Source organism: Arachis ipaensis, chromosome B1, assembly GCF_059453495.1.
Source record: "Arachis ipaensis isolate K30076 ecotype BB chromosome B1, ASM5945349v1, whole genome shotgun sequence".
In the NCBI taxonomy this organism is placed as follows: Eukaryota; Viridiplantae; Streptophyta; class Magnoliopsida; order Fabales; family Fabaceae; genus Arachis; species Arachis ipaensis.
The window spans coordinates 89,626,160-89,652,152 of record NC_142436.1 but is presented as its reverse complement, the minus strand read 5'-3'; the positions used below and the strand labels follow the sequence as shown (position 1 = coordinate 89,652,152).

The window sequence follows — 25,993 nt, the reverse complement described above, 5'->3', positions numbered from 1 at the left end:
ACTTTCCATTCCTTGCAATTTACATTTTTGCACTTTACTTTTCAGCACTTTAATTTCTTGTCATTTACTTTCCTTGCACTTTATTGCTTTTATTTAATTTCAAGTCATTTACATTTCGTGTTGCTTATCACTCAAACTTGAATCGTCTAACTAGAATAATTAATCAACTATTGCTTGCTTAATCCATTAATCCTCGTGGGATCGACCTCACTCTAAGTGAGTTTTACTACTTAATACGACCTGGTATACTTGCCGGTAGTTATTACGTCAAATCTAATTTTTTTTTGTATCATGTTTTTGGCGCCGTTGTCGGGGATTAATTGTGATTAACAAACTACCGGTTGATTAATTTTCTAGATTAGACATTTTTTTTCGTTTTTACTTTACTTTTTTTTTATTTCTTTTTTTTATTGCAAGTTAAGTGTTTGTGTTATTGCCTCACTAAGAATTCTTTAGTTGTGACACAAGAAATTTTAATTTTTCTTGGTGGTTGTATTTGATACAATATTTTTTAATTATAATGGAGTTTACCTCACATGTTGATCAATCATATTACATGGGATATTGCCCACCACCACAAAATGATTCATGTCATTATCCTCATGGTGGATTGGAATATCAACAAGAAATGATGGATCATGAGCAATCAACCCAAATGGGATATGCCCCAAGGTCACAATGATCAAGCAAGTTACATGGGGTATTTTCCACCACCACAAAATGATTCAAGTTATCATACTAATTGTGGTTGGGGAAATCAAGATCAAGAAATGATGGGGTTTGAGCAATCAAACCAAATGGGATACTTTCCAAGAACACAAAATAATTCATACTCCTATGAATGGGACAACTATCCAAATTGTGATTGGGAAGGCCAAAACCAAAGAGAATTCAATGTTTCTTATCCCATCCATCAAGAGCCATCATCCCTAGATGCATTTAAGCAAAATTGTCCAACCTCACCTCCAAATTTTTCATATCAAAATTCTTCACCACTTGAGTTTGTCTCAACACAAAATTCCTTCCAAAATCCATACAATTCAATTCATCAACCACAAAATTCACTTCACTATACACAAAACTCATTTCAAAATTCACAAAATTCATTTCACAACTCACAAAACTCCTTCTATACTCCTCAAAATGACTTCACCACAATACAGCCATATCCACAAAATTACTCTCAACCTTCATCTTTGGAGCTAGTATTTGAGGATCACCTTCAATGGTCCAAAAAATTCTTAGAAAGCCAAGAACAATCTTGGAAAGAACAAAAAATCCTCTTCAAGAAGATGGATGGGCACTTAGAGCAAATAAGAAAACACTTAGGATTGCCAAGCATTGAGGATGAAAACCAATTTGTAAAGAAGGAATTGGAAGAGCAAGAAAAAGAGGCCCTTATGCCAAGTGAAATCCCAATGAAGAAGGAGGTTGTAAGGGAGGAAAACAACCAAGGGAGTCCACACTCCAATGAAGTAGAAAGTTGTATGGAGGATGATTTAATTGAACCATCAATCCAAGAGGTTCTTGATGAAGAGGACACTCCAACCATCACACAACACCTAAGTCTTGAAATCAAGAAAGTGAAGGCAATCAATAAAAACACTCAAAGAAGGGTTGTGACCAAGAAACAAAAGATAACATTCATGAAAAAGAGAAGGTCAAAAAAAAGCAATCCAACCCCCACCCCAACAAGCAAGAGGAATCAAGCTAATAACAACAAAAGAAGGTTTGTTAGGAGGCAATCAAATCAAGGGGCATCAATTTTCTCTTCTTCTCCCTTGAAGTCGTTTCTCTTAACCAATTGGAAGAAAAGGAAGAAAATTCAAGAACCAACATGTCAAGCTAATGACATTAAAAGAGCGCTTGTTGGGAGGCAACCCAACCGTTGGTAACATTTTCTTTCTTGCTTAGTTTACTTTCAATAATTTGGCATATGATTGCATTCTAAGTTTGGTGTTGCATGCAACAATTTGATCTTCAATCTTTAGTGGATACTTACATCATTCTAAAATGAAAGTGTCACACTAAGTTTGGTGTTGCCACTTACCTTTCATGCATAGTACCATGCACAACTCACTTATTAATGCAATCATATTGTCTCTTTTCTTTGTGTCTTGATTGTCATCTTTAATTTTTGCTTGCTTAAATACATGCATTACTTACATCTCTTCTTGAAGACATTCATGATTAATCATAAATTCCATTACCACTATTTTATTTGTTGCTTGAGGATAAGCAATCATTCTAAGTTTGGTGTTGGGAAAGGAAGGAGTAGGAGGAAAATGACAACAACAAACATGAAGATCTACAAGGTGGTTAAGTTCCTTTTCCTCTTATTTATCTTCTATACTTTCAATTGCATGATTGTCTTCCATTTCTTTTATATGCATGTGTGTTCTTCTTTTTGGAAAAGCATAGCTTGATATTTGAATTGTAACATGTTGCTATGACATTATAACTACCATCTTGAATTTTGTGAGTCAAAGTAATTAAGTATCATGATCATAAACAAACAAGGTAATTATAAAAGAATCTAGCATGAGCATATAACTATTGGAAGGCTAGCATGACTATTGTTGCTCAATTGCATTTGAATTTGTTTAATTGAAGTTTTCATCTAGGACATTTTATGAAATGTTTGAAATATTGAAAACCTTGAACAAGCAAATCAATTAAAAGATTAAGAAAGAAAAAGGGAAAATGAGAAAGTTGAAGGCTCTGAGTACCAATGACAATTCATTAGTCAAATACTTGTGGTGTTTATGTATCAAGGAAAAAGCTTGAAAACAAAACACTTAGAGTCAAGACTAGGCTCAAGTGCAAGCACTCCCTCAAAGCTCAAGGCTCTAAGTACCAATGATTAGAAGGAAAGTAAAGAAAAGAAATAATTGAGCTTAAAGAGTCCTCTAATTAAATGCTTGTGGTGCTTACGTATCAAGTGGTAATACTTGAAAATAAAGCATTTAGAGTCGAAGCTTTTAACTAATGGTGCAAAGCACCCAAGAAGCTAAGCTAAGAAAAAGATGAAAAGCTTGTTCAAGGAAGGAATATAAGGAAAAGATTTCATAAAGTGAGCTAGATAGAAACATCAATCATTTGAATTTCTTTTGTGATTGTTGCATGCATAGTAAACTAGCTAACCATGAACATAAAAATTGCTAATCTTCTCATATTGGTTTGTCAAACTTTATTGCATGGTTCTTTGTTTGCTTGAGGACAAGCAAAGTTTAAGTTTGGTATTGTGATGACTGTGCATCATGTTATGTTTTTCTATACTTTTTCATATAAAAATTAATTCATAATGCTTAATTATGGTAGTGTTTTGGTGATTAAATTGAATATTGCTTTGATTGCTTGAGTTAATGAATTTTGTAGAAAATGATAGAAAAAGAAGCAATAAAAGCACTAATAGAGGAAGCACACTCCCAAGGTGGCAAAAGAGTTGGAAACAAACTCAAAGAGAAGCAAAGAGGATTTGTAATCCTGACCTCTTCACACTCCAACAAAAATAACTCAAGTTACAAAGCTCCAAATGAGGTGATCTCAGTGCCATTGGAAAGTAGACTTCTAGAGCTTTCCAACCATATATACTACTCTATAGTGGACACTGATTTGGGGGGACAAATTGCTATTGGTTTAGCTTCACAATTTCAGCGTAAAACAAGCCCTGCACTTCGCCAGACTGACCTCTTCGCCTTCAAAAGATCATAACTTGGGCTAGAGAAGTCCAAATGACATGCTTCCAGCGGCGTTGGAAAGCTGAAATCCAGTGCTTTTCAATAATATATAATAGTCTATAGTGGGAATTTATTTTGGGAACGCAACAGACCAATCATTCAGCGAGCAACGTTTCCCAAACCTTCACAAGCCCAAAATGCCACTTCAATGACACTCCACATTGGGCCACTTCCAAATACTCCAATCCCTTCATTTATTCTTCAATGTTTCAAGCTTCTATGAAGGGAATTAAAAGATCACAAGCCCAAGTCAAGCCACAATTAACAATCAATCAAGGCCACAAGAATCATCTAGAAGTATTTAGGAAATTTGCATTTGATTTTAATTTCATTTGAATTTGTAATTTAGGTAACTTATAAATAGGACCTTAGCTTCATCATTTGACACACACCATGGAGGGGTGGAGGTGACTCCACTCCCCTTTCACTCTCATTCTCTTCTCTTCTTCCATTTTCTTTCATACACACTTTTGTAAATATTTTGCTATGAGTTTCTAATTTCCCACATTTGGGAAAGAGAGCTCTATTGCAATTTAATGGGTTGATTTATTTTCATTCTTCATCTTCAATTCTTCTTTCAATGATTCTTTAGAGAGAGTCTTTGTGCTTCAAAGATCTAATTACTATTGAGAGAGGGATTAGATCTATTTGAATTCTATGATGAACTTGAGAAAGGAGTCATAGAATTTAGTTTGAGGCTCTTCTCTCACAACTCTCTTAATTGATAATTCTTAGCTTGATATGTGAGATGTAATCACTTTGAATTGAAATCTTGAGGGTTGTGTGGCTCTAAATTAGAGACCATTCTTCATCTCTTCTCATGAGCAATTAGATTAAGAGATTGGCAATTGATCAAGTTAAGAGAAATCAAATAACCAAGAGATTGAGGTTTGATTACTTAAGATTTTCCAAGAGATCAATGATTGCATGATTGAAGTGGAGATGAGAATTGTTGATCTTGAGAATGCAATATCTCTTGATCCCAAAGTTAATTTCATTCTTAATTCTTGTTATTTACTTCTTGTCTTTAATTCTTGTCATTTAATTATTCTCTTTAAATTCTTGTCATTTACTTATGCACATTTATGGCTTTATTTACTTTTGCACATTTATGCATTCCAAGTGTTTGTAGAAATACTTCACTTTGTTTTACTTTCTAGTCATTTACTTTCTTGCACTTTACTTTCTTGTACTTTACTTTCTTGCACTTTACTTTCTTGCACTTTACTTTCTTGTACTTTCTATTCCTTGCAATTTACATTTTTGCACTTTAATTTTCAGCACTTTAATTTCTTGTCATTTACTTTCCTTGCACTTTATTGCTTTTATTTAATTTCAAGTCATTTATATTTCTTGTTGCTTATCACTAAAACTTGAATCGTCTAACTAGAATAATTAATCAACTATTGCTTGCTTAATCCATTAATCCTCGTGGGATCGACCTCACTCTACATAAGTTTTACTACTTGATACGACCTGGTATACTTGCCGGTAGTTATTACGTCAAATCTAATTTTTTCGTATCAATAGGCGCTATCAAGAATGGAAACAAACAAATAGAATATTGATCTTGTGTAGTTCTCAAATGCACAACGCTCCAACTGTTTCAGGTTAGTGGTCAGCACAAGGTCACCCTTTGCACACTCAAAATCAGCCTCCACTTCCTTTGCACGAACAAACATCAAGCATCGATAGTAATGACATAAAAAATTTGTGTAACTATATCGAGACTTAACATACCGTGATATCATGGCATGCATACCCATACACCTTGATGTTGTGCAAATGCTGGCAAAGAACTTTCCTCGTATGTGTGCGGTTGCCCAACTATGCCTTTTCTCGTACATGTCTTGTACCCATCTTTTATCGCCTGCGCCAAATTGCTCCACCATCTCAAACCACTTTCTCTGGAATGTTCCAACCTCGCAGTCGCCAAGTATGCAATCCTTAAGCATCCTAATGAAGTTAGGCTTTTCGATATTGCTCGTAACATTTCAGAGGAGGTGCCAAGCACATAGTTGATGGTGCGCCTTTGGAAAAAAATTGCTCGATCGCTAACTTCATTTGCATGTCACTGATAAACCACTATTTTATGGTTTATCTTGTGCTCAATTGAGTGATTTTTATATACTCTTTACCCACTTATTCATACTATTTGCATGGTTTTACATTTGCCTTCCTAATTATGTGCTTTGATTGAAAACATGCTTCTTTGATCTTATATTTGCTTATTATTAATCCTCTCTTATCACCATTAGATGCCTTGATATGTGTGTTAAGTATTTTCAGATATTATAGGGCAGGAATGACTTGGAGGATGGAAAGAAAGCATGCAAAAGTGGAAGGAATACAAGAAGATGAAGAAGTTGCTAAGCTGTCCAGCCTGACCTCTTTGCACTCAAATGGCTATAACTTTAGCTACAGAGGTCCAAACAATGCGGTTCCAGTTGCGTTGGAAAGCTAACGTCCGGGGCTTCGATTTGATATATAATATGCTATAGTTCCCCTGATGCTAGGTGACGCGACCGCGTGCTCCATGCAGCCGCGTCGCAGTGACGAAAATCCAGCATGATTGAATTCGAGACTAGCGAATTCTGGGCTGTTTCTGACCCAGTTTGCGGCCCAGAAAACACAGATTAGAGGCTATAAAGTGGGGGAATGCATCCATTCATGAAAGGCTCTCATAATTCACTTTTCATGTTTTAGATGTAGTTTTAGAGAGAGAGGTTCTCTCCTCTCTTTCTCTTAGGATTAGGATCTAGGACTTCTCTTTAGTTTTAAGAGTGACTCTCGATCCCAGGTTCAATATTTCTTTTATTTATTTTTCTAATTTAATTTATGAACTCTTCCATGTAAATTTGATATCTTTATTAGTGCTAATTTGAGGTATTTTCAAATCTATGATTGTTTTCCTTTATTTATATAAATAATTTAAATTTTTCCCTTTTGGCTTTGGTTGATTGATTGGTAACGCTTGAGCTGTCAAATAAAACAGTGGTTGAAATTGGCAGATTCTGATTGCACTAGAATTGCTCTAAAGCTAGTCTCTCAACAAGAGTTGACTAGGACTTGCGAATCAAGCTAATCAGTCCACTTAACCTTCCCTTGTTTAGTAAAGGTTAACAAAGTGGGATTAAAACCCAATTCTCATCACAATTGATAAGGATAGGACTTCCAGTTTTCATACCTTGCCAAAAGTTTATTTTATTATTACTATTTTTTTTGTGCAACATACTGCTTCCTTACTTCCATAACCCCCAATTTACAACTCATAATCAATAATAAGAACATACATCCCTGCAATTCCTTGAGAAGACGACCTGAGGTCTAAATACTCGGTTATCAATATTAAAAAGGGGTTTGTTACTTGTAACAACCAAAACGTTTGTACGAAGGGATTTCTGTTGGTTTAGAGACTATATCTACAACGCGACTATTTTTATGAAATTCTTTACTGGCAAAAATCCTAACGTCAAAATGGCGCCGTTGCCGGGGAATTGCAAACGTGTGCCTTATTATTGGTTATTGTAAATATTTTTGCTTTTTGTTTGTTTATTTGTTTTTAATTTTGTTTTTATTTTTGCTTTTTCATAAATTAAGAGGTTATTGGTTTTTATTTAGTTATTAAAAAAAAAAATTTTTCAAAAATTTGTTTTTAATGTTCATCTTGATCTTCAAGTTGTTCTTCGCGTTCATCTTGACCTTCAAGCTGTTCTTAGTTGTTTTCTTCGTTTTGATCTAAAAATTTAAAATTTGGTGTCATTTTATTGTTTTTCTCTTTCCTTATTAAATTTAAAAATATTTTTAATTAATTTTTTTTCGAAAAAAAATTTTACATTTTTATTTTTAAAATTTTTATCTTATCTTATCTTATTTCAAAAATCAAATTTCAAAATTCAAACCTAAAAATTTTCAAAATTTAAATTTAAAAATTTTCAAATTCAAAATTTAAATAACCTTTTAATTTAAATTTATTTTTATTTTCATTTTTAATTTTTATTTTGCTACTATGAACTCTCACCCCCATCGCTACGAGTCTGGTTACAATTATGTTGCAGGAAGAAGAAATTGCAATGAGAACAGGCATCAAGGTTGGAATAATCAAAGATGGGAGGAGCCACAAGGATTTGATCAACCCTCATGGCAACAACCACCTCCAATGGACTATCAACAACCACCACCATATGCCTATGAACCCTTTCCTCAACATAACTTTGGACCACCACACTCACAAGCCCCTTTCCGCCATTCACATCCATATAACCCCAACCCTCAACCACCTTATGAGCCATATGAACCATATATAGAACCACCCCAAAACCAACCCAATTACTCACAAGAACCACCACTTCAATATTCACCATCTCCATATCCATCAATCCAAGAGCACTATGATCCTATTTATGAAAGCCGAGTGCATCAAGAGACAAAGGATCGTCTCAAGGAAACAGTGGATCGATATCAGGCAACCATTCATCAATTGGGGCAAGAAATAATGAGTCAATTAGCTTCCCGACGTTCGAACACTCAAGAAACCCCCATGGCTTCATGTGGACAATCTAATGAAGAACATAGTATGAAGGAGATACTAGAAACTCCAGTGAACAGTACGGAGCATGACTTTGTACTAGAACAAGTAGAGGAAGCCGGGATTATTGAAGAAGAAGAATTGGTTGAAGACTTAGGAGATGCTGAACCTCCATGGGAAAGTCAAAACATAGAGCCTCCTTCCAAGACGGTTGCAATTGATGTTGAGGAGGGTGTACAACCTCCAAGGCATATCACGGTTGAAGACTTGGAAGAGGTTGATCAAGAGATGGAGATTCAAGAAGAAGAAGCACAACCTCCCATGACCTTGGAAAGAAATGAAGAGGAGATTGAATTGGAAGAAAGCTACCAAGAGGAAGAGGTTGAAATTGAAGAAGCTTGCAAAGAGGTGGTAATTATCAGAGAAGAGCACAAGGGAGTGGAGCTTGCAATTTCATTAAAAATACCTCCCCCTAAGTTGCCATCATCCTTCACAACATTCAAGTGAGTAAAATTCATATCCCTTAGCTTTCTAATTCCACTTGAATATGGGCTACTGGAGACGGATGGTCAACTTAGAGCTCTTTGTAACATTAAGAGTAAGAGGAAGATGGTCAGTGGAAAGAACTATCCTGCAAGGTTCATTATGGTTGGAAGCTTAAAGTCTAAACGCAAAGGTTGGTGTAAAGCTCAATTGAATGGGTCTAGGAAGTTGTTTGGACGCTTCAGTGAGAATTCTAAAGCTGAACCACCCGGATGGAATCATGATAATCAACAAGAAGACGGATGCAAAAGCAAGATTTGGGACCCCGGAATTCATTCTGGCAATCAACATTCTCGGGGCCTTGTCACATGCTTTAACTTGCTTGAAGGCTTTCTGCGCCTAGTTTGGGATCCTGGATGCCATTGGAATTACAAACACTGGTGGGGATTCCTGGATGAATACAAGCATAAGCCACCATAACAGGGAGCTCACCAAATGTCCAACTTAAGGACTTTAACTAAAAGTGCTAGGTGGGAGACAACCCACCATGGTATAATCATTCCTTTCTCAATTTTAATTTTATTTAGTTTTGTTTGTTTTTGAAATTTTATTTTATTTTATTATATTGACCCTGGAGTTTTGCATCACATTCATATTAACACTGCATTCTGCATCTTTTCAGATTTAAAAAAAAAAGTGGGCATGCGACGCGACCGCATCAGCGACGCGTCCGCGTCACAAGGAGATGGGAGACAATATTAATATGAACAGAGAGTTTCGCAGGAGCAGCGCTGGAGGCGTGCCAATGGCACAAATTGACTTCATGCGACCGCGTCGATGACGCGTCCGCGTCATTTGGAAAAATAGCCTCCCACGCGACCGCGTCACCCACGCGGCCGTGTGACCTGAAATCGGCGTAAAAAGGGTGTATGGCAGAAAGTTGAGCTGGAGTTGGGCTGGACTCATGCTGGAAGCCCAAGCTCTCCCACGCGAACGCGTGCCCCACGCGTTCGTGTCGTTTTCAAAAGATGGCCACCCACGCGACCGCGTCAACCACGCGATTGCGTCACCCAGAATTTTGGCACAAAGAGTTTCGAACAGAGAGTTGCGCGACCGCGAGGCTGCACTCGCGCCAATCGCACAAAACAGACCACGTGATCGCGTGAGCCACGCGTCCGTGTCACCTGACCTTCTTGCGCACCACGCGACCGCGTCACTCACGCGTCCGCATCACAAGCGGCGCACAGAATATCCAAATTAGCCAAATTTCTTATCTTTTCTTCTCTAATCCTTATTTTTCTTATCTTTTCTTATTTCTTTCTTCTTGCTTTCTTATTTTCTCTCACTTCCATTCTATTTTATTTAATTTATTTGCATACTTTCATTCATTGTATATTTTTAAAATTATTATTGGTGTTCAAATATTCTTATTCAACTGTTACATCTTTTCTGGTATTTTCTTGGTGCTTAGTGACTTGTTTCATTCTTATTGAGTAATATTATTTAAATCAATGCCAATCTTTTATATCTGTATTACTCTTGCATTGACATGAATTTATATTATCTCTCTTTCCCCACTCTCTTCTCCATTGTTGCAAATTTTGTACCACTGGTATGCCATGTGCTTATATTGTTTTCTCACGTACATGTTGAAGCTTCCATGTAAATGAGACCCTTATCATTTGGCATTAACCCAACCATACTTCATTTATTTTCTTATCTCTATTATTGGGTTACCCTTCTTCCCTTTTTCTTTCAAGATGGCCACCAGGAAGAGAACCGAAAGACGCTTACATGGGGAGACAGGCAAGTCAATCTGCACAATCTATAGAGAAAAGCATCAGTTGAAGCCACCCGTCCACTTGCACATCTTAGCATGCACCGAGGACGGTGCAATCTTTAAGTGTGGGGAGGTCGATACCGATCTCCATTGGTTAGTACCTTCCTATCTCAAACACCAATGTTTTATTTTTTCTTGTTAGTTGTTGCATTTGCATATTTAATTTATTTTATGCATTTAGTTACTACTTGGTTAAAGTAATAAATTTCTTTTGAGACCTTATTTTTTAGAGAGAAATTTCACTAATTTAATTTGAAAATTTTTTGTTAAAACTTGTTTGAAGTTGTATTTGGAACATGGTTTTTGAGCCAAAGAACACACAACCTGTGAGATTTGAGCTTATTTATATGGTTACATTATTTAACCATAAATATTTTATTCCTGTGTGTTTTCTTCTCTATGATTGTAATCTATTTTTTGTTCCATTCTATATGTCCAATATTTAGTGTATTTACATGCTTGCATATGATTGAGGCCATTGTTTGATTTTATCTCACTTATCCCAAAATTAGCCTACCTTTTACATCACCCTTGTTAGCCCCCTTGAGCTTTTAAATCCCTTCTGATTTATAACCACATTACTAGCCTTAAGCAGAAAAACAAAATAAGAATCCCAAGTTGAATCCTTGGTTAGCTTAAGATAGATATTGTGTAAAATTTAAGTGTGAAAATTTTTATGGGAACATGGGATGATATGAAAAAGTAGGGAATAAAATTGAATAAGTTATTTGAAAATTTGGGAAGCATGCTCATGTGAAATCAAAATAATTAAATTACCATGTGCATTGAAGAAAAATATATTAAGTAATTAAATAAGGGGATACAAAAAAAAAAGAAGAAAAGAAAAATGAAAAAAATATATTACCCCAAATGCAAAATAAAAAGAATCAATGCACATGGGACAAAATTCGAAAATAAGTTTGATACATGAGCATGTAATACAAGTGGGAAAATTTTGGGTAGTTAGGTAAAGTATTTTAAAATTGTATAAAGTATGTATATGTTAGGTGAGATCTTAGACTAGTCAAGGATTCAATTTGTTAGCTCACTTAGCCTTATATATATATTACAACCTTGAAAAGACCTCATGATGTTTGCATTGGTATACTAAATTTTGTTGATTGGTTAGATGAAGAACAAAGTTTTAGAAAGCATGATTAGAGAAGACTAGAGTGAATTACCCTATACACTTGAGAGATTAGAGTGATATACACTTCCAGTGAGGGTTCAACGCTTAAATTCTATGTTCCCTGCTTTCATGAGCTGTCTTCTTACAAGTTCACTTGCTTTTTATTGTATGATTTGAATTAGTGGAAATTGGTTTGTATTTGTCTTGGAGAACTTATTTACTCTTAACCAAGTAAGTAAAAGCATTTAGCATGTAGTTGCATTCATAGGTTGCATTTCATACCATTCCTCTTCATCTTTATAGCTTCTCTTGAGCTTAGCATGAGGACATGCTATTGTTTAAGTGTGGGGAGGTTGATAAACCACTATTTTATGATTTATCTTGTGCTCAATTGAGTGATTTTTATCTACTCTTTACCCACTTATTCATACTATTTGCATGGTTTTACATTTGCCTTCCTAATTATGTGCTTTGATTGAAAACATGCTTTTTTGATCTTATATTTGCTTATTATTAATCCTCTCTTATCACCATTAGATGCCTTGATATGTGTGTTAAGTGTTTTCAGATATTATAGGGCAGGAATGACTTGGAGGATGGAAAGGAAGCATGCAAAAGTGGAAAGAATAGAAGAAGATGAAGAAGTTGCTAAGCTGTCCAGCCTGACCTCTTCGCACTCAAACGGCTATAACTTTAGCTACAGAGGTCCAAACGATGTGGGTTGGAAAGCTAACGTCCGGGGCTTCGATTTGATATATAATATGCTATAGTTCCCCTGACGCTAGGCAACGCGACCGCGTGCTCCATGCGGCCGCATCGCAGTGACGGAAATCCAGCGTGATTGAATTCGAGACCAGCGAATTCTGGGCTGTTTCTGACACAGTTTGCGGCCCAGAAAACACAGATTAGAGGCTATAAAGTGGGGGAATACATCCATTCATGAAAGGCTCTCATAATTCACTTTTCATGTTTTAGATGTAGTTTTAGAGAGAGAGGTTCTCTCCTCTCTTTCTCTTAGGATTAGGATCTAGGACTTCTCTTTAGTTTTAAGAGTGACTCTCGATCCCAGGTTCAATATTTCTTTTATTTATTTTTCTAATTTAATTTGTAAACTCTTCCATGTTACATTTGATATCTTTATTAGTGCTAATTTGAGATATTTTCAGATCTATGATTGTTTTCCTTTATTTATATAAATAATTTAAATTTTTCCCTTTTGGCTTTGGTTGATTGATTGGTAACGCTTGAGCTGTCAAATAAAACAGTGGTTGAAATTGGCAGATTCTAATTGCACTAGGATTGCTCTAAAGCTAGTCTCTCCACAAGAGTTGACTAGGACTTGAGAATCAAGCTAATCAGTCCACTTAACCTTCCTTTGTTTAGTAAAGGTTAACAAAGTGGGATTAAAACCCAATTCTCATCACAATTGATAAGGATAGGACTTCCAGTTTTCATACCTTGCCAAAAGTTTATTTTATTATTACTATTTTTTTTGTGCAACATACTGCTTCCTTACTTCCATAACCCCCAATTTACAACTCATAATCAATAATAAGAACATACCTCCCTGCAATTCCTTGAGAAGACGACCCGAGGTCTAAATACTCGGTTATCAATATTAAAAAGGGGTTTGTTACTTGTGACAACCAAAACGTTTGTACGAAGGGATTTCTGTTGGTTTAGAGACTATATCTACAACGCGACTGTTTTTATGAAATTCTTTACTGGCAAAAATCCTAACGTCAGTCACCATCAAATATTATGGACACGGGAGCTTTCCCCTTCATTGTTGTTTGCAACTATTGAAGCAGCTAGACATAGGTTCTTCTTTCTCATCGACCACGAGTGCAGTAGCAAAGACAACCGTTTGGTTATGGTAATTTACACCAGAGAAGACTACCAAAGGTGAAAGGTAAACATTTTTCTTGTACGTTGCATCAAATGCAATGCCATCTCCAAATACCTGGTAATCAATTTGGCTGGTTCTATCACACCTAAACAAATGTTGTAACACACCCTCCTACTCAACAACTTCTTTGTAGTAGAATGCTGGATCATTTGCCTTGCACTCACGGAGATACCTTATACATGATTCCGCATCTAGGCCACCCTCCCTTCGTTGCTTCGCATTTATATTGTGCATGTCCCTTGTTGTGTCGGGGACATTATGATACCCACCAGCTAGGCTCATCATAAAACTGTGGATTCGTGATACGGGAATGCCCCCTTTGCGCATCTCATTCATTTGCTCAATGTAAGAAAAATGCAAATCAAGAACGGAGTGGTTATGCTCGTCTGAAAAGTGCGCAATGTACCAACATCCTGATTCATCGTCCATGCGAACCTGCATTCTTGCAAGGCATCCACACCGTGTCTCAGCCATTGGCCTCTTTTTCCAGTTAGGAATTGAGTAAAACTTCAACTATCTGAATCCTTCTCGGTGGCACATGAATTCTTGTCGTATCCTTACTTCGCCACATTTTTTGCTCCTGGAATGTCTCCCGCTAAAACCATGGTGCTTTGCATATGCCTAGTAGAAGTCAAACGCAATGTCAACATCTGCAAAATTAAAGATGCAAACTTCTCCCTGCTCAAGTTCACAAAATCAATCGAACCTAGCAATTTGCTAGAATCAACACCGTATATGTCATCATCCGTAAAATTTTTATACATTTCTCTAACACCGTCCAAATTGTCTTCCAATTCAACCCCATCCCTATTGTCGCCATCGGCCTCTCCAAGATGGTCGTGTTCTGTTTCATCTTCGTGTAACTCATACTCGTCTGACTCCATCCCTACAAAACCTTTGCCCTCAACTGATCCAACTCCATGGTCTGCTTTGTCGTACTGTTTTGCTTCGTCGGCAAAACGCACACCCATAGGGATATCTTCATCCCCGGCAACCCTTTTCCAAATAACATTAATACTGGAATTCAGTGAAGCACACGCATACAGGGATATCCTTGAACAAAGTTGACGAAATTTGGGAAAACAAAAGGGGATATTTAAAAATTTGGTGCAGAGTAATAATACAATCGGTTCCTTCTTTCCATTGATCGAGACGACGACGCCATCAAACATTCGAGTCGCAAATCGGCTGGAATTATAGGATGTGTCAACTACTGAAGACCGTCGAGAATGAAGGTCAGTACCGTTGTGTTCAAATATGGAGTTGGAGGGCGTCAACTTACAAACCCTATGGCCAATTACTGAGCAGAGCTAATAAAATTGGTTAATCAAAAGTGAACAGACATAAACTACAATTTAAAAATTAAAAAGTGACCCCTCTATTTTTTATGCAATTGAGAAAAAGACCCCATCAAAATGAATATTTTTATTTTACACTGCCTGACTGACCGGTGAGCCAAATAAATTTTTAGCGTTTCGATGTCACAAACATGTCCCGCATACTGAATCTATGTCCCAAAATCTAATAACAAATTAGTAAATAAGTGTAAAAAAAACTCTCAAAAACTAAGCTTGAGACTCACCAAAGAGAGAAAGTAAACCCAACAAAAAAAAAATTTATGACGCATTGCTTGTGCCATCATGGTCTAAAAGTTTTCAAGAGTTTGAACACCATGTCATAAATTTGTATATGTATTAATACTTTTATTTTAATAAAAATATAGTAATAAGCATGTTAAGAGTTGATTAATACTCGGCTTAAATCCTAATTTTCATGATATCTTCCTTGTATCTTTGCTTAGAGAATGTATGTGCGATTAATAAGTTTACACAAGATTTTTGAGCTACTCTCTCTGATATTATACTATTTGAAAAAAGATCCTCTAAAGTGATAATGCTAGTAAAGTAGTAAAGTGATACTTTAATCACTTTTAAATTTCAACATTTATTATTTATGAGCTCCACTATCTTAATCCAAAAGTGCTTAATGATGTACTTTTTTTTAGTAACAATATAATTTTAGAGGAGTCGAATCCATACTATCCAAATACACCTCTCGTCCACTCTTTTCAAATAGTTGTTAACAATAGTTGTTATTTTTTGGTTATTTTCCTAGAATTTCTTGCTAAGCAAAAACAATTAGTGCTTTAAGGCTATGATAAAAATTCCCATCAAACAATCAAATCCAAGCAGTGAGATTAGATAGATACATATATGTCGATCCAAAACATAGATATTAGCCTATTACATTCTAGGAAATGGAAAGAACTCACACTTACACAAGTCCTACACTCATTCTAATCACTTAACCGTTACTTCCTAAAAGTATTTCAGATTTCCAATGCTAACATAATTAATTAAACCTCAATGAAGAAGAGGGTTAAGTTTCTTAAGGCCCAACGAGTAAAGGGTGGTTAGGAAGATCACATGTTAATTTAATAAGGTCCTAAATTAAAACCCTAGTCTTAACATAACCCCATATAACTAAAGAATAGATTAGAATCTATATCCCACAGGCATTCCAAGCTTGTCCAAACGACCAGAACCTGGATAACCCTTGTTGGCGAAGCATCCTTGCAAAGCATAATTAGGCCTCTGAGAACCCAATCCATTGAGTGAGTACCTATTAGATGAACTAGACCTATCACATTGGTTGGGCCTTTGTTTTGGGGCACTAAGAGACCTCACTTTTGCCTTTGAAGATTCAGTGCATGCCATGTAACTTGGGTAATCAGAATAGTGACAAATATAACTCCTTGACCCACCAAAAGGGCTTCTTTTGGGTACATTATCTTTGGAAGATGCTGATAGGTATTGGGGGCTGCTTTCGGCTGTACATAATGGGCTCTCCTCAACCCAATTGGGCTTCATTGGGCTCTGAGACTGGACCTCACAAGATGGGCTTGGGCCTGATTGAAGAGATATCACTGATGATGATTCCTTCTTGTTGTTGCTTGTGGTGTAACTCTTGCTACTAATGCAATGCTGATCAGAAACTAAGACATGGTTGTTGGTGGTGGAAAAGAGGTTCCTACGTCTTGATGATGACGTGGCTTGTGATCTTCTGGAATCAATTTCAGGGTTCTTGTCACTTTTGTCACCATTGGTGGTGCTAGAGGTTCTCATTGATGATTTTTCTTGGTTCCATGTTAGTTCATCTATGTGCCTTTCTGATCTGTTCCTACATTTCTCTTGCCCGCTACTACCATGGACCTGCTGGAGGCATGATTTGGAGCCATTTCTCTACAATAATATAAATGCATGCTTCCATTAATAGATAAATTGAATTCCATAAGATTTAATTACTCTGCATTTTACAACACAAAAGAGTTTTGCAACACTAGATAAATGCTTGTGCTTTTAAGATTTTCAAATTATTGGATAATCGTTATCCAATAATGTTATTCAAATTCCTGACACCAATGCAAAACTACGTTTGTAATTAATTAATTATATATTTAAATTATTTTTTAATTAACAAAACACGGACAACATATTTATTGTTAAGAAAATACTGATGCCGAAATAATAATGTTTACTATAAAAGGTGTGTACATAGCTATATAAAATAAAAACAAAAGTTATTGTGTTAAAACTTGTTACGACTTTTTATAGTAATTTCATAATTGAAATAACAAATTAAATATTAATCAAATTAGAAAAATTATGTATAAAATAAAAGATGAATATAAACAAAATTATTGAAAGTTTTTTTTCTTGTAAATCGTATATGTATATATATAATTCTTTAGGCTAATATGTAGTCAAATTAAATCCATTTGGTTTGATGATGCCAATGAATAGATAATTGGAATAGAAGAACCCATGTAGTGTAGTGTGTGTGACAATGAGTGTGTTGTGCTGTGTTGTAAAAAGACCAAAAAAAAATTACAAAAACAAAAATACCTTAAGCAATGGTGAGTGCTCATCTTTCATGCTCTTAGATCTGATTGGGCTTTCAAACTTTTCTGGTGTTGCTGGCCCCTGTGTAAATGATCATACCAAGAAAAGTACATTAGAAACATCAAATATGCTAAAGCATGTGATATCCTGGATAACTAGATAGACGTTAATCTCCATAGATGCAAACTAATTTGTCAATTATTTCGTACCCAGGCCATTATATCAAAGTTATGACAAACAAAATCAGACTAATTATCCACTTTCAACAGAAGTGGCACAATGGAAAAGATTGCCATTAACAATATGTGTAGTGTACCATAATAAAGCATAAAAAAAGTTTTAACACATGCATGGAAAGATATGTAATTTGTACACATCTTTATCTCACACAATGAATCTGCACACCCTTGTGACAACGTCACAACTTGAGAAATTTTTTGAGAGGTCAAAATACAGATATATAAATGTACTCTTAGACTTTTTCCTTTCTCGGAATGTATCTATTTTATTGGAAATAAATTGACTCTACAAATATTTTTTTAAGAAAAAGTTGAATCTTTTTACTCAAAAAGTGCCAGAAATAAAAATATAAGTTAGTAAATTCATTAGTATTTATTTAGATTTTGGTGCAAGTGGACCTGGCTTTCACTGTATTGACCGACTTTAAAGTTGGAAATGAATTCTCTGAATTTTTTTAATAATTGAGCGAGCAAAGTGCGATCTTTCACTGTTAATTTATAAGTAGAATTAAAAGAAAACATCAAAAAAAAAAGTATTGAAAGGTTAGGGATCACACTCTACCTCCTTAATTTTTTTTTTAACAATTGCAAAGATCCATTTCCGAGTTCGGACAACTCAATCACCATACACGAGCATGTATATGTACTACTTTTAATTTATAAAATCTTTGGGGGCAATATTATGGTCACTCGATGTCTTTCTCAAGTTCTACTCCAACACCATGATACATCAGAATAAGTACATAAAACATTTTTTATTTTTTAAATGAAAGAGCAAGTTAATAAGAATATAGATATACTTACATGAAGGTGGCAGGAAGATGACTTAGAAGTGGAATTTGGGGCTTGAAGGATATGAACTCTGCGAGCACAGACTCTAGCTTGTGCTCTTAAAAGTGCTTGCCATTTTTTCATCTGTTGTGCTGTTCGCTTTCTTTCGATGTGGCCTCTCACAAGTGCTTGAAGCTTAACTAATCCTTTCAGTGCCCGTAATGCTCTCCTTGCCTACCAAGTATTTCAGTAATTCACAATGTTCATTATTCATCTCCCTCTCGTAAACATAAACTAGCAAAACATTTAACAAAAAACAATTATTAATTATTAAACCATCATTAAATTTAATCATTTCTCTACATCTCCATCATTATATTGTTAGGATGGTCAACTAATATTTTATCTTTGGTTTAAAGGTCAAACAACTCCCTTTTTCTTTTTGTTTTCTAGCACGGTCTAGGAGAGGCTCTATCTCCACCACAAGGTTGGATAAAAAAATAAACAAATGTTATACGCATTATTATTATTATTATTATTATTATTATTTTGTAAATTTTACTTATATTTATTCTATTTTTGGTATTAAAAATATTTGTTAAAAGATCTTTTATACCATTAAAAAATAGCATAAACATCATTTCTCAAAAGAAAATTGAGTCAATATAAGATATCATAATATATTATTTTAATATATTAATTCTGTGATTAGTTAAAAAAAATATTAGGTATACATTAAAATTTAACTACATAATTAATTATTATACATTTTTATTTTATTGATTTAATAAGTGATTTTTAATATAATATAATATATAATTTATTTATTAATATTGAATATGAAAAAATCTAAAAAACTAACTATACATACAGTTAACTTGAACAATTTTACAAAAGTTCTAAATTTAGAATTAAAAAAATTAGAATTAGGTTCAAAAACATGCGCCACCCAACATCAACTCCTATTTTGATTTGTCGCTTCAATCACTCCTCCTCGAAGTGGTGACCTCCATTGACAATTCGTGTCCCTCCACCTACATCCTCCCTTGCCTCTGCGTCCTTCCCATCCAACACATTTGGCACCCCACACTGCGCCCTCCCTCCTCCGCCAATGTGTGTGTCACTCACCCATACGTCCTCCATCTTTACTACGCCTGTCAGTCACCCCTATGTCCTCCCCTTCCATGGTGTCTCTCCATGGCGTTGTTCCATATTCGTCCATCCCCAATCGCGTGTGACAATTCCTGCAACACGACTCGCAATGCCACTGTTGCCCTCCCTTCATGAATGCAGTTTTGTCGATTATTGCTGATGTCCTTCCTTCCTGAACGCAACAACTTTTGTCTTAGACACATCATGTTCCGCCACATTCAAATGCAACAAGCATCTTCTTCTTTTTAGTTTTGAATTTTATTTTACTAGTTTTTTATGATTCTTTATCCTAAGAAAGAATTTTTTTTCTTATGTTTTGGATGTTTCTTTTTTTTTTAAATTTTCGATAATTCTTTAAATAGTTTTAGATGTTTTTTATTTAATTTTCGGATGGTCTTTTTCTAATGTTTTTTTTAATGTTTCGCTTTGTTAAATTTTGAAATTTTTAAAATGATTTTAGATATTTCTTTTTTGCTAAGTTTTAGATGTTTCTTTCTAGTACATTTTGGATGTTTTTTTTTTTACGTTTTAAATTTTTTTAATTAAAAATTTTTATAATAATTTTAGATGTTTTTTAGATTTTGAATATTTTTATTTAAATTTTGAATATTTCTTATTTAGTTTAATTTATATTCTCTCTAAAAAAATTTAAAAATAAAATTACTAATTAACCGTAATTAGTTACATTTCTAATTGGTTAACTAATAGGATTGATTTAATATACATATAATATAGGGTAAAAAACCCAAATGAGCCCAGGGTGTCTCATATTTACCCAAATCCGCCAAATGAAAATCTGAGACATCAATCCACCAGATCACAATATTATATAATTCGAATCAATAGAATTCGAATTAGGTTTACACATAATTCGAATTGATTCAATTCGAAATACTCCCAAGCACAATTCGCACGTAATTCGAATCAACTAGAATCGAATTATGCATGCAAAATTCGTGAGTAATTCGAATCAAATTCGTTGAAACTATAAAAGGCAAGTTCGAATTATATCAATTCGAATTACATGGAAAAGGGTACACGTATAGAGTTCGAATCATATTGATTCGAATTACGTGTTATTGGGTTCAATAGGTAATTCGAATCGAGTTGATTCGAATTACAAGGGTTTCACCTATATAAGGAGTTCGAACCAAGTTCATTCGAATCACTTTTTCATTCTCATACCCCATCAAATCTCAGAGAAAACGACCAACAATCGGGCCGACAAAGACCGGAGCGCCATATTCAGGCGATGGGGGACGATCCGGGGAGGCTTTATCGTTTGGATGGAGTTGCTCATATCGCTGGGGTGATCAACGACGAGGTTAGTTGTTTCTGATATTGCGCTGTTGATAGTGTTTTTTGTTAGTGGTTAAAGGTAGTGGTTGATGATAGCGGTTTATGATAGTGGTATTTGTTAGTGGTTTATGATAGTGGTTTTTGTCAGTTGCTTAGGATAGTGGTTTAGCCTAGTGGTTTTTGTTAATGGTTTTTTATAGTGGTTTATGTTATTGTTAGTGGTTTAGGATAGTGGTATAGACTAGTGGTTTTTGTTAATGGTTTTTTATAGTGGTTTATGTTAGTGTTAGTGGTTTAGGGTAGCGGTTTATGCATGCAATTTTGGTCGCTGGTTTAATATATCTACTATTGCATGATTACTTTGTTGGTTCTTTATGGCGTGAATTGTATATGTTAGTGGTATTTTAATTTGTTCTAATTATGCGGTTCATCTAATGCCCAGCTCCAGCGTTGCATATCGAGCATGCGGCGGCAGCAGGGGATGCGTCTTGATGATAGGTACGTTCCGTACTTGCAGATGGCCGGATTATACTATTTTGCGAGACTGAACGACAGATGGTTCCGAATAGACGAGCCCCTTGTGAGTGCATTCGTCGAGAGGTGGCGGCCTGAGACGCACACCTTCCACATGCCATTCGGAGAGTGCACTATCACACTTCAGGACGTCGCGTACCAGCTAAGGTTGCCAGTGGACGGACATTACGTCAGTGGTTTCCTGACAGACTTCCACATATACATAGAGGGTGGCCGGCCAGCTTGGCAGTAGTTCCATGAGTTGCTCGGTGTTTTACCTCCTGAAAACCAAATTCAAAAGTTCGCAGTGAACTGCACCTGGTTCCAGGAGACTTTTGGAGAGTGCCCCGACGGGGCCGATGAGGAGACAGTTAGTCGCTTTGCCCGTGCCTACATCATGATGTTGTTGGGCACCCAGCTGTTTGCCGACAAGTCCGACAATCGTATACACATCAGATGGCTACCCTTCGTTGCTAGACTTGAGGAGATGGGTGGCTACAGTTGGGGGTCGGCGGCACTAGCATGGTTGTACCGGTGCATGTGCCGAGTGGCCAACAGACATGTCGTGAAGTTAGCTGGGCCGTTACAGTTACTTCAGTATTGGATCTTTTGGCGGTTTCCTGGTTTTAGGCCTGCTGGGTATGATGCGTTTAGCTGGCCCCTTGCCTCGAGGTACCACCATTGTATTATACTAGTTAACCTTATTTTATTTATTTTCAATTTTGCAACCAATTTCATGCCTTTTAGAATCATTCATGAATGCAGTACCGTTTTTAACTTCCTACGCAGGTGTTCAGATTACACCTTGTATATATAGAGCTATGCCTCACAGTAATTCGAATAAACTCCATTCGCACTATACATACGTAATTCGAATTAAATCAATTCGAATTACTTTGAATTAGCAAATGAGAGTAATTTGAATCAATTCGATTCGAACTGCCCTAAGCCACGTTCTCTACGTAATTCGATTTAATATAATTCGAACCATGCATGCATAATTCGATGCTAGTTGATTCGAATTATGTGCGAATTGTGCTTGGGAGTATTTCGAATTGAATCAATTCGAATTATGTGTAAACTTAATTCGAATTCTATTGATTCGAATTATATAATATTGTGTTCTGGTGGATTGATGTCTTAGATTTTCATTTGGCAGATTTGGATAAAAATGAGACACCTTTGGCTCATTTGAATTTTTTTTTCCAATAATATAATATGATAGGTTAAAATAACATTTATTTTGAAACCAACAAAAAGAAAAGGAAAAAGTTTGTTTCCACTTTCGGGAAGAGAGCAGGAAAACAGGGGAAGGGGCTTTCATATCGGATCGCATCTGTGTGACCCCACAGAACGAAAAGGCTAAGGGTAAAGCATCTCATAATTTTACCGAAACCGCAGGAAGAATTCTTTTTCGTTTGCCTTTTGGGGCAGAATGCACAACAACATTGAAGAGAATGAATGTTAGGGCTAGCAATTTTTTTGATTTGTAGTTATTAAATAATTATTAATGATAATTTTAATAATGTAAGATTGATGTGAAATTCTATCTAATAACTCATTTTTTTTTATTGACTACATGCCAAAATTTAACAAAGTTGTTAATCTTCAAGATTTTTCTATACCTGCTTCCCTCACAAAAATTTGGCCCAACGTGGGAAATCAACCAATCTCTAACACTCACCACAGATGACCACTAGTCTACTAATATTAATACAAAAAGATAACAGGACCGGTACACCAAAAAAAAATAATAATAGGACTGTATTTATTGTTTTTAATTATTATTTAATTATTAATATTTAAAATATAAATTAAAATATATTATTAAATTAATAAAATAAAAAATTAAATTAATAATTAAAATTAATGATAAAAAATAATAAATTTTAATAATTTTTTAATATTTTTTATTAATACCACATGTATAATAAAATTAACTATTAAAAATAATTATTAATAAAAAACATATATTAAAATATAATATATATAAAAAATAAATTAAATATGTATATACTTATATTTTATATATAAATACATAATAACTTTCTTTACTAAAAATAGAAAGACTTGAACACGTAAACATATTGAGAAATTATATCGTTTAAGTTATAAATTATTGGCTAAATATATAATAATTTATATCGGAAATGTTTAATAATCAAAGAAAATTAGCCAAAAATAATTATAATTTGTCTTATTTAACATTTATTAATTATTGTAACAATTAATAATACTAAATAAGACAAATTCTAGCTGTATTTTTTGTCTTCCTAATATTACCTTATATATATTAAATGAAACAAACACATGCACTAGACCATCGGTCCCACCCTTGTGTGGAATACAATATACACTAGACCCTCGTCAAGTACAAATAAATGTACAATAATTAATCATGCTCACAATCTCCCTTTGCGTATCTACTCATACATGAACTGATGAAAGTACCATCTTTCCATTTACTTTTCCTACCCACTCCATAAAATAAGATACAATAATCAATTAAAATCAATCTTTGATATATATACATTAAAAATAAATTAAATTATATATATTTATACATAAATCAATTTAGATTATATATATTTATATATAAATATAAAATATAAAATAATTAATTTAGTTGTTGATTTTTAATATATATAAAATATTTTTTATTTAAAACAGAAGAAGTTAAACAATACTATAGTCTATAAGTCTATAAATTTTAGAACTTTACACTAACATTGTCCCCAACCCGAAGTAACGAGTGAAGAGATATCAGATAAAGATGAATCATTATATTCGACTACAAATACCACAATTGTGTACAGAGTCTGAATTCTGAAACAATACTACTATGCTACGTTATATATAGCATGAGGATTAGGTTCGCATAGCAAATTATAGACCTTGTAAATTGTAAATAATTACAACCTTGTTTGGGAAATATATTTAATTAAGAGGACTCAAATCAAAAGAAATTCTCTTTATAGAAATAAATGAGTGCCCTATAAAAGCAAAGAAAGCTGCTACTCCTACGTATACTAGTAGTCTACTACTACTGCTGATAATGGATTCCGATCGATCTAAGCAAAGAGAAGGAAATACATACACAGTAGTGCATTAGGAAGAAAAGGAATGGTGAGAGATACGTTTTTAAAAAAGAGAACTTTATCAGTGCACTAGTTTGCGCAAAAAGACATAACACAACAAACGCTTAACAGGACTACAAGGAAAGGAACCGCTCCACTCTTAATAACCAAACTAGAAACATAAGCAGGTAAAAAGAAAAAAGAAGAATAGAAAAATTGAGAATATGTTAACGTAAACTATAGCGCTAGCTAGCTAGATTAAAAAAAGTAGTGACTAATTTTTTATACTTAATAAACGAAGAAGAAGCGATTAAAGTATGAATTCACACTAACCAAACATCCTCGGAAGGCGGATTGAATCTTAACGGCGGCCCAATCTTGGCTACTAGCGGCGGTCACGCTTCCAGCGTTGGCGGACCTACCGCTGCTGCTCGTCAGTCTGACGACGGCGGCAGCCGCCTGAGCTGCAGCGACGGCAGCCTCAGCGACTGCGGCTGTGGCAGCGGCAACAGCGATGGCGTGCTTGTCAGGATCAGAAGCATCCACGTGTTGTTGTTGTTGTTGGTGGTGGTGGTGGTTTTCTCTGTATGATTTGACGAAAGTCCATCTTCGTTTGTGTTTAGTTGGATTGGGAGAAGAAGTTACGGAATAAGAAGGAGTAGAATGTGTTTGTGAAGGTTGCGGTAGGTGTTGCTTCTTGGGACCAAAAAGACCGCGAAACCACTTTGATGCCTTCCCCATTGTGTGTGTGTGAGAGAGAGAGAGAAAGAGGGGTTGACAAAGAAGATGCGGTTAGTGAGTGAGAACAGAGAAGTGTAATATATAGATAGAGAGGAAGGTAATAGTATGGATTATGGAACGTCAATCCAAGCTCGCAGTGGGAACTGTGACACGGAGAAGTAAGCAAATCCAATACAATAATGCTAGGAAATCAACTAGAGAACTAACCAACACGAGTTAACTATTCAGATGTTAAAAAGGAGTTAAAAAGGAAGTTCAAAATAATCTGAAATTAATAGTTGCTTAATTTCATCTTAAAATTATATTTTAAAATTTATAATAGTTTTTTAGATAATTTCTATTTATTGGTCATTAAAAAGTTGAAGCAGACTCTGTTACATTGACACGTTAATAGTTTACTTAACAAATGAAATTTTTTTTTGTTTGTAATGTGATCTCTTTTATTTTTAAATTTCTAATTTCTAATTTTTGTTTTTTGAATTCTCTTCTTTATTTTCTTTTTTTTCAATTGTATTATCTATTATCACTCTTTCAAATTCAATCATTAAATACCAATAATTATTTATTAACAAAAACATAATAAATCACCGTATAAATTTTTCAATTAGTACTTTCAACTAGTACCAATACTAAAAATAAGGAAAAAATATCATTTCATAACTAAGACAAA

At 34.8% G+C, this 25,993-nt stretch overlaps 2 protein-coding genes across 2 annotated transcripts; both read right to left on the bottom strand.

Moving 5' to 3' along the window:
- Positions 1–13,503: 13,503 nt before the first annotated feature.
- LOC148577415 (protein FAR1-RELATED SEQUENCE 5-like) lies at positions 13,504–14,103 on the bottom strand. The gene is made up of 2 exons (XM_088502875.1): positions 13,802–14,103; positions 13,504–13,714 (listed from the first exon to the last, which is right to left on the bottom strand). Exons 1-2 carry the CDS (start codon positions 14,101–14,103, stop codon positions 13,504–13,506), a joined length of 513 nt encoding a protein of 170 aa, XP_088359001.1.
- A 1,709-nt stretch (positions 14,104–15,812) lies between these two features.
- On the bottom strand, positions 15,813–25,544 carry LOC107607733 (protein IQ-DOMAIN 22-like). Its single transcript, XM_088503324.1, has 4 exons — positions 24,916–25,544; positions 18,575–18,775; positions 17,535–17,612; positions 15,813–16,871 (listed from the first exon to the last, which is right to left on the bottom strand). The coding sequence occupies exons 1-4, from the start codon at positions 25,321–25,323 to the stop codon at positions 16,125–16,127; spliced, it is 1,434 nt and encodes a 477-aa protein (XP_088359450.1). The 5' UTR covers positions 25,324–25,544; the 3' UTR covers positions 15,813–16,124.
- Positions 25,545–25,993: the final 449 nt, after the last annotated feature.

Bases quoted from the DNA above. Each gene is read 5' to 3' on its own strand.
- LOC148577415 (XM_088502875.1), bottom strand. From the start codon at position 14,103: ATGGCTGAGACACGGTGTGGATGCCTTGCAAGAATGCAGGTTCGCATG. The intron at 13,715-13,801 runs GTATCTCCGTGA...ACATTTGTTTAG, and splicing joins GATGCGGAATCATGTATAAG to GTGTGATAGAACCAGCCAAA.
- LOC107607733 (XM_088503324.1), bottom strand. From the start codon at position 25,323: ATGGGGAAGGCATCAAAGTGGTTTCGCGGTCTTTTTGGTCCCAAGAAG. The intron at 18,776-24,915 runs GTTAGTGTGAAT...AATACTTGGTAG, and splicing joins CCGCCTTCCGAGGATGTTTG to GCAAGGAGAGCATTACGGGC. The intron at 16,872-17,534 runs GTATTTTTGTTT...ATATTATTGTAG, and splicing joins AGCACTCACCATTGCTTAAG to AGAAATGGCTCCAAATCATG.